Below are 11,499 nucleotides of genomic sequence, written 5' to 3'. Positions count from 1 at the left end.
GGGGCCATGGGAAACGGGCAACCTTCAGTCTCCACCTCCCTCTGCACTGATATGTGGTAGCGTGAGCCCCCAGCCTGACCCTTGCTAACTTCTCCCAGGTTGTTGATTCTGGCCTCAAAGCCCTCTGATTGTACAGCCCCTCACTGCTCTTGGGTGATCTAAGTTGTTATCCCCATCATACAGGTGAGAAAATTGAGGTCAGAAAGGGGCAGTGACCTGCCTAAAGTCACAGATGGAGGTGGGGCACTTTGTCCTTGTATCCTTTTGTTGATGGCTTTTGACTTTAACTTTGAGGGGCTGCTGTGGTCCAAGAGGAGACTCTTGTTCAGGAGGAAGCTCTGGAATACTGGATCTATAGTGGCTGGGGCACTCCAGCACATCTCTGGAGCAGGCAGGATTTCCAAGATGGTGATGGTCGCGGGGGTGGGGGGGGCTGCCAGGACCCTCAGACTCAGTGGTCAAGAACCTGCCAGAGGCTTGTGGGGCCTAGGGTGAACGCTGGTGCCCAGGTGCTTCCACGTGGCCCCCTTCCTGTCCTGGGTAGCTGTGATGGTGAGCCCCTGTGGGATGAGAGAATGATGAGGGCAGGCACTCAGCTAAGGTGTCAGTTCCTTAGCCAATGATTTGGAAGCAGGAACCTGAGACAGATGGTAGAGAGAGGCTCAGTTCCCCCTGGCTGGCCCTGGGTTGGCACAAGGTGAGGACTCTCCAGTAAGGAGAGAGAGGTTCCATTCTGAGTGGGCAGCAGTGGTGGGAGGGGCTAATCATGGGCAAGGAGGGGCTTGCTCACCAGAGGGAGTAGTAGGTGATCACTAGAGAATAGGCCCTAGATTCCCTAGTGGGTGGGGCAGGTGAGGGGCAAGCATGGACTTTGGACTCAGTCTTGGGTCCATATCCCAATCCTGCCTACAAGTTGTCTATGGGATGTCCACTCTATGTCAACAAGTACTGAGCTCCTACTGTATGAGTTCTTTTAGGTGCTGAGGACACCGAAGTAACCAAAAGGGATAAATATATCTTCACTATGGGGGCTGATGTCCTAGTGGGAGAGACAGTGAAAAGCTCAAACAAAAGAGTAAAATATGCAGTAGTTTGGATGGTAGCCAGTGCTGTGGATAAAATAAAGTAGGATGAAGGCCTGGAGCATGTGGATGGGATGGTTGCTATAGCCAGTATGGCTTTGCGGGGTTCCTCTGAGGAGTTGACTCCTGAACAGTGAGAGAGATGGAGCGCATTCCAGGTAGAGGGATAGCAGAAGAAAATGCCCTGAGGCAGGAGCCTGCCTAGTATGTTGGAGAAGAGCAAAAGGCCACTGGGCCTGGAGTCAAGTGAGCTGGGGGAGAGTGGGAGGAGGAGAGGGGCCAGATGTGAGGACGTGGCTTTGACTGAGTTAGTTGGGAGCCCTGGGGAGATGGGGGTGTCCTGAGAAGAGGGGAGACTATGCAGACACAGGTCCAGCATGGGCATGGCAGCGCTGGTAGGAAAGAGAAGCTGTCCAGCCAAATGGACAACTATGTCCTCAGGTGGACGCACTGCCCCCAGTGCTCAAATGGGAAACTGAGGCTTAGAGAGTGCTGTGACTAGCCCAAGGCCAAACCAGGTGTCCAGAAGGCTCGGTCCCTCTCTGGATGGGCTTAGGCAGGAGGGAGGCCTTGGAACCAGGGTTTCTTATAGAATGTGTGTCTTGCCAAGGCAGTAGTCAGGAGGTTTTGGTGGCCCACAAGTGGTATCCCACATTGGTGTTGAGGACAGAGGGCTGGGGGTACAGGCTTCCCAGGGGAGGGACCCCCAGCTAGGCCTCAGGGGATGAATAGGAGCGCCTTGGGTAGGTGGGCAATGGAGGAAAGCCCAAGCCAAGCTGGTGGGGATAGGACCACTCTGCACTAGGACTGGCTCTGCCAAGGGCAGAGGACCAGGTGGGAGTCGTTCCATCAACACCACCAGTACACAGGTCCTCTTCACACCATTCCCACCATTGGTGGGGTGGGAATTATGTTGCTCAGTTTCCAGCTGGAGAACCCAAGTCTGGGAAGTGGATGACACCTTCAGGTGCTGGGCAGGAAGCCTCTTTGGGCCTCAGTCTCCCTGTCTCTGAGTCTGGGGGTTGGGCATAGAGCCCTCTGTGGGAGGTGTCTAGAGCCTCTGCCTAGATGACTTTGAGTGTTGGCCTCTGACCTCCACACAGGGCCTGTGTTTGGGGAGTGCCATGTTCTTCATGGGGGATCCCTGGTAGCATGGTACCTCATCAAGCTTCTGTCTGCGCCTCTAGGAATGGGGCGTGGAGCTCCGCCCTCTGGGGCAGGTGGGGTCCACTTCTGAGCCTGCAGCTTGTTGAACCTTGTTCTTTCTGTTTGTTGTCAGAACCCTGGGCATAATGGGATGGATACAGGTGTTGAGAGGTATGGGGACTTGGCCAGGGGTGGGCCTCTAGTGGGGCCCAAAGCTTCAAATCCTTCCATACAGACTGGATTGGTGATTGCCCATTTCACAGTTGAAGACACAAACAGACACAGAGCTCAGGTGGCCCCAGCTTGAGTCCCAATTTGCAGCAGCAGCAGAGCCTAAAAGGCGCCTTGGGGTAGGCCTTGGTAGGCCAGAGAGGACAGCTGTGCCTGTGCAAGTGCTCTTCCCTCTCCCACAGACCGTGGAACATGGCTTCCCCAACCAGCCCAGCGCCCTGGCTTTCGACCCCGAGCTTCGCATCATGGCCATTGGCACCAGGTCTGGGGCCGTCAAGATGTATCCTTTGTGGGCCATGGCCTTTGGGGCTGTGAGGACCACCTGCTTGCAGCTCCCAGTGTGCTGGGCTCCTTGGGTAGGGCCCAGCCTGGGAGGTTGTGGTAGGTGCCTGGATCCTGGTGGAGGATAGCACAGCTTCTGCCCTGGGATACCTCTTCAAAGAGATAATGGGGAGGCTCAGTTGCAGTGGCCACAGCTGTCCCTTGTTGCATTTCAGCCAGCCAGTTACCTAGGTGTCTCTGCGATCCATCATCCCAGCAACTGTGACTAGGGAGGCTGGGCCTGGGGCTGGCCAATTGAGGTACCTATTGAGGGTGGTGGGTGGGCCAGGGTCACACAGCCGGCTTTGCCATGGCGACTGGTTATATATACATGTGCAAATGTGAAGAGACCTGTGTTCAGCCAAGGGCTGGAGGCAGTGCCAGGCTCGGCATAGTGAGTATGGCTCTGCCCCCACCTGGATGCTGGCGGCTACACAATGGGCCATGTGAGCCGCACAAAGCAGGCATTTTCCCTGCAAGTGCAGAGTGGGGGTGGGGTGGGGGCAAGCAGACAGTTGAATGCCTTCTTGCCTGCCGTGGAGCATCTCACCCCGACTGCCTGAAGTGAAGCCCCCCACTCAGGGAAACTGAGGTACAGTGTCTGGCAGCTGCTTGGTGAGGGGTGCCCACCTCCACTCCTCCCCATGTGACCTTCTGGGTCTCAGTATCCTCATTGGGAACATTGGTTGACACAAAATGAGTTATCCCCAGTAAACAGGAGGGGAGGAGTGCTGGGAGCAATGACCAGGCAAGAGTGTGCATCTGGGCCTGCAGTTAATAAACTTGCCTACTCTTGGGGGTGTGGCTGGGCCTGATGCTCCCTTCTCCCATGGGCGCCCACTTCCTGGCCTGCTGTCCCCGCCCCTTGAGGTGCTGTCCTGCTCTTCATGTGTGTTGTATCCCTGAAGTCAGTGTCTCAAAGTACTCCATGCTATGTGTCTCTGTTAGCTTTTCGAGCTGGCCCTCCTGGTATCCTAGTCTTTCTTGGGCACTGGCTCCTCAAAAAGAACCTGTTGTACAGTCTAGGAGACAGCCTCAGAGAAGGCCAGAGCTCTTCCCTGGCCCCTTCCTTCTTCCCCCAAACTACCCTAGCCTGGAGCCCGGGGTTGGGAAACTTTGGACCCCTTGTTTGAGAAACTGAGGCTGGAGAAGAGGGACCTAGACACAAAAGCTGCCCCTCCCCCTCAGGGCTGTCTTATCTCCTTGGTGACTCCGATTCCTGCCCAGTGCTCCTGCCCTCTCTTTTGTCCTCTCTTCTGTGTTCTTCCAGTTCCTGCAGAGAATCCCAACTCCAGCTCCAAGCAACGGCTTGGCTCCTGCGTTGTCCCCAGGCAACGTTGCTGACCCCTTCCTTGCCCTCCTTCCGAGGGCCCCCTAGGCCCCGCCCATCCACTGTCAAACCTGGAGTTGCTGGGACCCTGACACTGACCCTTGAAGCAGGTCACCCAACCTGTCTAAGCCTCTGTGTGCTGGTCTGTTTCATGGGCAGGCTGTAGCCTCTCCTACCTTGTGGTAAGGGCTGCTGGCTGCCTTTCTGCCCCAGAGGGAAGTTGGGTTCCTTGCCTATGGCTGAAGTGGAGCCTGGAGCTATGGGAAGGGACAGCCTGGATTCTCTGCCTTAGGCTTCCCTGCCCAGGCCTTGCTTGGCTTCTCTGCCTGTGTGATCCAGCCTGCAGGACTGGCTCTTGTGCACACAGACATATGCGAGACTGACAAAGAGCAGAGCCCTGGCTGTGTGCCAGGCCTGGGCCAAGTGTACTAGAAGTTTTTATTCTCACTTGTCCTGTGTTAGCCCTACGAGGTGGGAGTCACTACCCCATTTTACAGATGAGGAAGTGAAGGTCATGCCACAGCATGACTTGCAAGAGCTGAGTGAAGCCTCTACTCTGAGCCTGGGGACACCTTGGGGTTGCAAGTTGGTGCTTATTCAGGGAGAGAGCCTACATGGACTTTGGAGGGCTCCTGAATAAGCAGGCCTAGTTGGGGCCCATCAGAATGGTCCTAGAGGAGGAGAAAGCTTGGGTATCTTGGCCTGTACCTGCCCTTGACCTGTCACCCTCAGCTATGGTGCACCTGGTGTGGAGTTCACAGGCCTGCACCCAGACATGGCCACTGTCACCCAGATGCACTTCCTGCCTGGTCAGGTGAGCCTCTGCCCCCGTCAGCTGGCTCATGGCCCCCAGGCCCCCTCCCAGGCCCCACCAGCCCAGTCTTGGTCTCTGCTCACTCACCAGGGCCGCCTCCTGACCCTGTTAGATGACAGCAGCCTGCATCTGTGGGAGATCGTCCACCATAATGGCTGTGCCCACCTGGAGGAAGCACTCAGCTTCCAGCCACCCAGTCGGCCGGGTTTTGATGGTTCCAGGTACTAGTGGCTGGGGACCAGCTCCGGGCATGTCAGCTTTGCAAAGGCATAGTAAGAATGGGAATCTGCCTAGGGCTGGGGTTCAGGGTTGTGGGGTATGTTGAGCTGAGCCTGGGTCCCCAGAAAGCAGCATTTGGACCTGGTTCACTGAGATGTACTACGTGGACTTGGCGGGTGTTAGAAGAAGGGGAATTCCAGCTGAACCCAAGGTGAGTATGTGGGGTCTGTACTACAGGACCACTGGGGCACCAGGCGATGCAGAATGGGAGAGTGTGCCTTGTGTCCCAGATTTCTCTTACCTGATGCATGGCCCTGTATTTCTAGCAATGATATAGGTGTCTGGGGCTATGGGGCAGGTCTTAGCTGAGCTGACATCAGCAAAGATCCCCTAGTGTCCTAAGCTGGGGGTGGGGCAACGGGCTACAGTGCACACAGGTGAAAAGACAGATTGGGGCAAGGAGGGTCCTGTCGGGCTGTGCTGTTTGAGGTGCTGACAGGGCACCTGACAGGATGCCCCAGGGGGCAATGGCGTGGCGTGGACCCATGTGAGAGTGTAAGGGACCTCTCGGTCCCTGACCCTGCTGGTCCTCACAGAAATGGCCACTGTAGGCAAGTTCTTCATGCTGCAGAATGCCTGTCTTCAGCTCAGCAAGAGGCTTGTTCTGCTCCTGCTGGGTGCTAGGTGACAGCCGTGTTCAGTGCTAGTTCATGGGTGGATTACTGGGGTCTCCCAGCCTGTGCAGGAAGGGGTGATCTGGGGCCTTCCCGCAAACTCAGGGAGGTACCCAGAATGCTGATGGCAGAGTTCCTGGGTGGGGCTCGAGAAAACCTTGTGTCTTGGACCTCCTGGTCCTGGCCCAGGCAGTGGCCTGGTTCCTGCCTTCCCCTCCTGGTAGGTGAAAGGGGAGCTGGTCTCCAAGACCTGGGGAACCCATTTTTATCCCTCTCCCTGCTGACAATGATGAATAATTGAGCAAGCTAATTATGATGCCCACAACCACTATTATTGCCTTCCTGGTTCGCCAGCTCACTCGATAATCAGGCCCCAGTGAGTGCAGAGGGGCCATAATGAGCTAATAGTAGCAGCTCAGTACTCTCTACACCCCTCCTCAGCGGATGGGTTAACACCCTCACCCACCTCCCCTCATTTCCTTCAGTGGCCCACCCAGCCTTGCCCGCATCACAGTGGTCCTGCTGGTGGCTACTGGTGACATGGCAGCTCTGGGCTCCGAGAGTGGCAGTGTCTTCTTCCTGGATGTTCCTACCCTGATGCTGCTGGAGGGGCAGACCCTTGGCCCTGACGAGGTTCTGCGAAGGTGAGAGGCGGATGGACTTCCCACACTCACTCTGTGCCTAGGCAGTGCTCCTGCCAGCTCACTTGTGTTCCCTTGGCAGCGTGCCAGATGATTACCGGTGTGGGAAGGCACTGGGCCCTGTGGAGTCACTCCAGGGACGCCTGCAGGACCCCACCAAGATCCTCATCGGCTACAGCCGGGGCCTGCTGGTCATCTGGAACCAGGCTGCACAGTGTGTGGACCGTGTCTTCCTAGGGAACCAGGTGTGTGGGAGGCTCGTGCTCACAGCCGGGGCCCTCTGCTCATGGCCACCTCGCTCATGCCTCTGCCTTGCCCCACAGCAGCTGGAGAGCCTTTGCTGGGAGCGCAGTGGTAGCACACTGGTCAGCTCACACAGTGATGGCAGCTATGCCATTTGGTCTGCGAACACCAGCAGCTCCCCAGTAACGCAGCCTATGGTAGCTACCACACCCTACGGTGAGTGCTGGACAGGCTGAGGGCAGCACCACCGCCGAAGCACAGGGTTTTGATGGGTGATCCCAGCTCAGGCACTCGGGGTTTCCTGGCCTTTGTGGGGGCATCCTGGAGGACTTGTGAAAGGCGGCAATGCCAAGCCAAATCTGCAAAGGCGAGTTCCACCCCCACCTTCCCAGGGTCATGGTCAGGAGCAACGGGCTTTCCCCTTGGGGAGGCAGGAAGCAACTTCCAGGCAGAGAATGATGGGGCCAGCACGGGAATGGGATAAAGGGTGAGAGATAACGACTTGAGGTTCTTCTGATCTGGGCAAACAAATGAGCCTGACACACTGTCCCATTCCTTCAGGCCCCTTCCCCTGCAAAGCCATCAATAAGATTCTGTGGCGAAACTGTGAATCTGGGTAGGTGGGGAGCCGGGTCTCACGTGTGGGTTGGAGGCTTTATCTGGCTGGCAGTGGAGGGCGGGTTCTGGGGCACAGCTGGGTTGGGCAATATTCGCTCCAGGCCCAGGTGGCTCATGTGGCTCCCCTGCCCTTGTATAGGGGCCACTTTATCATCTTCAGTGGTGGCATGCCCCGTGCCAGCTATGGCGACCGCCACTGTGTAAGTGTGCTCCGGGCCGAGACTCTGGTGACGCTGGACTTCACCTCTCGCATCATTGACTTCTTCACGGTGCACAGCACACGGCCCGAGGATGGTGTGTGCCCTGCCTTCCCCTATCCTGTGCCCAGTGCCACCTGTGGCTGTGCTCACCCCGTCCCATCTCACAGAGTTTGACGAGCCCCAGGCCCTGGCCGTGCTGCTCGAAGAAGAGCTGGTGGTACTAGACCTGCAAACACCTGGCTGGCCAGCCGTGCCTGCTCCGTACCTGGCTCCACTGCACTCATCCGCTATTACTTGCTCAGCCCATGTCGCCAACGTCCCCGCCAAACTGTGGTCCCGTATCGTGAGCGCTGGCGAGCAGCAGAGCCCCCCACTTGCCTCTAGTGCCTCGGTGTGTGCTCGGGTATACTGTAGTTTGGGGTCTTGGGGAGGGAGAGTATTCCCGGTGAAGGGCACTGCTCAGGCACAGGCTTGGAGGTGGGAATATGGTAGGTGTACACCAGGGACCCAGAAGTAGCTTGGGTCCTAGATGCCAAATTTCAGGATGAGGGGCAGAAGACATTTGTCCTGACCTTCCACTGATATCTCTGTCTCCCTCTCCCAGAGCTGGCCCATCACTGGGGGCCAGAACCTGGCCCAGGAGCCATCGCAGCGAGGTCTGCTGCTGACCGGGTAGGGCAGACCTTAAGTCCCATGGCCAAGCACAGTTGTAATGTGTGTGTGCGTGCATGCGTGTGCAAGTGGGGCCTGGTGTAGCCCACGCAAGTGTGGGAGAGCACAGCCTAGGACAGGCAGGCACTGACCTGCCTAGTGACTCAGGCTCGGCTCCTGGTGGGACCCAGTCACTCTAGCTGGGTGGATTGGATGTAGCTTCCCTAGACCCCTCCCTGCCCTGCCTTTTGGCTTAGAACTGAGCTCCACCCACCGAGCCTACCCTGGGACTGGAAAATATGGGCTGGTCCAGGGCAGGTGCTAGAGAGCCCAGCCTGGGCCTGGCGGGCGCTGACATGCCAAGTGACTCAGGCTTCAACTTCCTGCCCTTCCCCTGCTGCCTGCTTGTGCTGGGACCCTTGAGTCTCTGACACCTGCATCCCCTCACCTGTTTAAAAACTGTGGCTTTTGGGGCTGTTGGAGGTTTCCCATCCAGCCCAACAGACTCCTCATACCAGGGGTTCCCACTTGAGGCTCTACCCCAGATTTGCTTTCTCCTTCCCTCCCTTCCTCTCCTTACTTCCTCCTGGCCTCCCAGTTTTCCTGCTGCCCTGCCTGCATGGTTGCCTCATGCCTCAGCTGATCCCTTTGCTCTGTGGCCAGCTAACTCTGATTACATTTTCTGGATGTCCCAGCGGGGGAACTCCCTAGTCCTTTATTCCTTAGATTACCTTCCATTCCATTTTTTGTTCATCATGCTGGTGATTGTTTCCATACTTTCTCACCCTGTTTGAAGGGTCCAGGTGCATGTGGCTTGGCATATAGTTAGGCACTCAGTATATGTTTACATTATATAGTATATGCTTCCTATTTGCTAGATGCAGTATGAGTCTGGTCAGTGTTTGGCATATATAGTAGGTGCTCAGTTGAGTGGTCACTGGATGAGTGGAGTGGAGAAGTATGCAGGGTCCTGGCTTGAGCCTGACATTACCTTCCCTGCAGCCATGAGGATGGCACTGTGCGGTTCTGGGATGCCTCTGGTGTAGCGCTGCGACCGCTCTATAAGCTGAGCACAGCTGGCCTCTTCCAGACAGACTGCGAACACACTGACAGCCTGGCTCAGGCTGCTGAGGATGACTGGCCGCCCTTCCGAAAGGTGGGCCCCTCCCCTGGCCCTGCAGAGCCTGGCCCTGGCTCTGCCCCATGTCTTTACTCCATCCCACTCCCCAGGTGGGCTGCTTTGACCCCTACAGTGATGACCCCCGGCTTGGTGTGCAGAAGGTGGTACTCTGCAAGTACACAGCCCAGATGGTGGTGGCTGGCACTGCAGGCCAGGTAGGCTTGAGGTAACCCCAGGGATGGAGTCTTGGAGGACTTTCTGGAAGAGTCCTCCAAGACTCCTTCAAGGCCTTGAACTGGAGGGTCTAGTGAAGTGGTAGAGAGACCTGCATGGGCAAAAGCCCAGAGGTGGAAATAATGAGGCCTCAGGTGGGGCTGGCTGGGGTGAGGCCAGTCAGGGAGGGCCTGTCTTTGGGGCCTTGAGTCCAGGCGCTGGCTCTAGGGAACCATGCAGGGTTGGAGCTGGGTGGGAGCACAGGTGTTAGATGAACCCTGGGAGGGCAGAGACCAGTGGGTCTTGGTCATTGTGCCCCCAGCACTTACACAATATACAGAAGGTACTCAGTGTGTGTTTATTGCTAAATGGGAGACAGGTGTGATGGTGGTGGGGTACTTTGCTCCAGGAGGGCAGGGACCAGTGGGTCTTTGTCACCACTGTGTTCCTCAGTGCTCAATGAGGGCCCTAGTGCACAATAGATAGATATTCAGTAAGTGCTTATTCGGTGGATGAACTGGAGACAGTCGTGGAACCACCTGGCAGTGGCTTTGCAGGCTCAAGTGGGGCATGGGTGACCCCACCCTCCATGCTGACTCCTTCCTCTCCCTGACTTCGGGCTCAGGTGCTGATACTGGAGCTCGGCGACATGCCATCAGAGCAGGCAGTCAGCATGGCCAGTGTGGACCTCCTCCAGGACCGTGAGGGCTTCACATGGAAGGGCCACGAGCGGCTGAGTCCACGCACGGGGCCCCTGCCCTGGCCCACCGGCTTCCAGCCCCGAGTGCTGATTCAGTGCCTGCCACCAGCTGCCATCACCGCTGTCACTCTCCACACTGAGTGGAACCTTGTGGCTTTTGGCACCAGTCATGGCTTTGGCCTCTTTGACTACCAGCGCAAGAGCCCTGTGCTGGCCAGGTGTGGGGTGGGGCAGGCCCAGAGCCTGGGGAGATGGGGTCTGTACCTCCACCTGGCCCTAGCTTTCTATGAGACCGTTGGTGTTTCCCCACACCCACCTAAGCCTCAGTTTCCCTTATAAGACTTGGTGTGGTGAAGGTGGCTCTATTCCCTTTGGCAGCTTTGTCCTTACGTGATGTGCTACTGGTGGCATTCTAAGCCTACCAGCTGCTGGGTTGATGGAGTGGCAGAGAGGGGCTTGAGCTTCTTTATCTAGGATCCTTAATGCCTGGCCAGGGGCCAGCAGGAACATGGAGGCTGCTCCAGGAGGTTGCTCCATAGCACAACTGGCACCTGTCTGCCCCCAGGTGCACCCTTCACCCCAATGACTCCCTGGCCATGGAGGGGCCACTCTCCCGGGTGAAATCGCTCAAGAAGTCGCTGCGCCAGTCTTTCCGGCGTATCCGTAAGAGCCGAGTCTCAGGCAAGAAGCGGGCCACTAATGCCAACAGTAAGGTGAGCTAGGGCCAGGCTGCTAGATGCCGCCTCTCCAGATCTTGCTGTACAGATATAGAGCCAGGCCTGGGCCCTTGCCCAGAGTCCAGTGTCTGCTCACCTTTTCTCATCTATCCCTCGGCAGCCCCCAGCCCCCGGATATCAGGGTGAGCTGGGGAGGGTGATGGGACATCGGGTACCAGGCTTTGTGGGAAATGACAGTGTCCTGGAGCCCCATGGCTCTCCAGTTGCAGGAGGCCAACGCGCAGTTGGCAGAGCAAGGCTGCCCCCACGACGTGGAGATGACACCTGTTCAGCGCCGCATTGAGCCCCGCTCAGCTGATGACTCTCTCTCGGGTGTGGTTCGCTGCCTTTACTTCGCTGACACGTTCCTTCGAGATGGTGAGGCCAGGAGAGGGATAAGGGTTAGAGAAATGTGCCTCAGTTGGCCTTCTGGGAAATGGGCAGTGGTCGGGGTGGAACTGCATCTTCTAGAGCAGTGGTCCCCAACCTTTTTGGCACCAGGGACTGGTGCTCCTATGAGAATCTAATGCCGATTGATCTGAGGTGGAGCTGAGGCAGTGATGCTAGCGCTGGGGAGTGG

General features: G+C 57.2%; 1 protein-coding gene across 6 annotated transcripts in view; it reads left to right on the top strand.

Moving 5' to 3' along the window:
* Window positions 1-203: 203 nt before the first annotated feature.
* Window positions 204-11,499, top strand: part of LLGL1 (LLGL1, scribble cell polarity complex component) — a 16,815-nt gene continuing 5,519 nt past the window's right edge. For 2 of the 6 annotated variants that reach the window (XM_025044374.1, XM_025044376.1), the window contains exons 1-16: window positions 204-697; window positions 2,642-2,739; window positions 4,843-4,924; window positions 5,015-5,145; window positions 6,303-6,461; window positions 6,541-6,703; window positions 6,782-6,917; window positions 7,263-7,317; window positions 7,459-7,613; window positions 7,687-7,910; window positions 8,124-8,191; window positions 9,173-9,326; window positions 9,401-9,505; window positions 10,129-10,421; window positions 10,769-10,916; window positions 11,144-11,297. In XM_025044374.1, the coding sequence (XP_024900142.1) occupies window positions 620-697; window positions 2,642-2,739; window positions 4,843-4,924; window positions 5,015-5,145; window positions 6,303-6,461; window positions 6,541-6,703; window positions 6,782-6,917; window positions 7,263-7,317; window positions 7,459-7,613; window positions 7,687-7,910; window positions 8,124-8,191; window positions 9,173-9,326; window positions 9,401-9,505; window positions 10,129-10,421; window positions 10,769-10,916; window positions 11,144-11,297 (2,203 nt within the window). In that variant the 5' untranslated portion in view covers window positions 204-619. Of the gene's footprint in view, window positions 698-782; window positions 2,740-4,842; window positions 4,925-5,014; window positions 5,146-6,302; window positions 6,462-6,540; window positions 6,704-6,781; window positions 6,918-7,262; window positions 7,318-7,458; window positions 7,614-7,686; window positions 7,911-8,123; window positions 8,192-9,172; window positions 9,327-9,400; window positions 9,506-10,128; window positions 10,422-10,768; window positions 10,917-11,143; window positions 11,298-11,499 lie in introns of those variants that run through there. The other 4 variants (XM_025044373.1, XM_025044372.1, XM_025044375.1 and 1 more) reach the window with 4 other exon arrangements.

The sequence above is a fragment of the Pteropus alecto genome, unplaced genomic scaffold (genome assembly GCF_000325575.1).
Source record: "Pteropus alecto unplaced genomic scaffold, ASM32557v1 scaffold52, whole genome shotgun sequence".
Taxonomy (NCBI): domain Eukaryota; kingdom Metazoa; phylum Chordata; class Mammalia; order Chiroptera; family Pteropodidae; genus Pteropus; species Pteropus alecto.
Note: the sequence above shows the minus strand (reverse complement) of the source record. Positions and strands in the feature narration are given on the sequence as shown.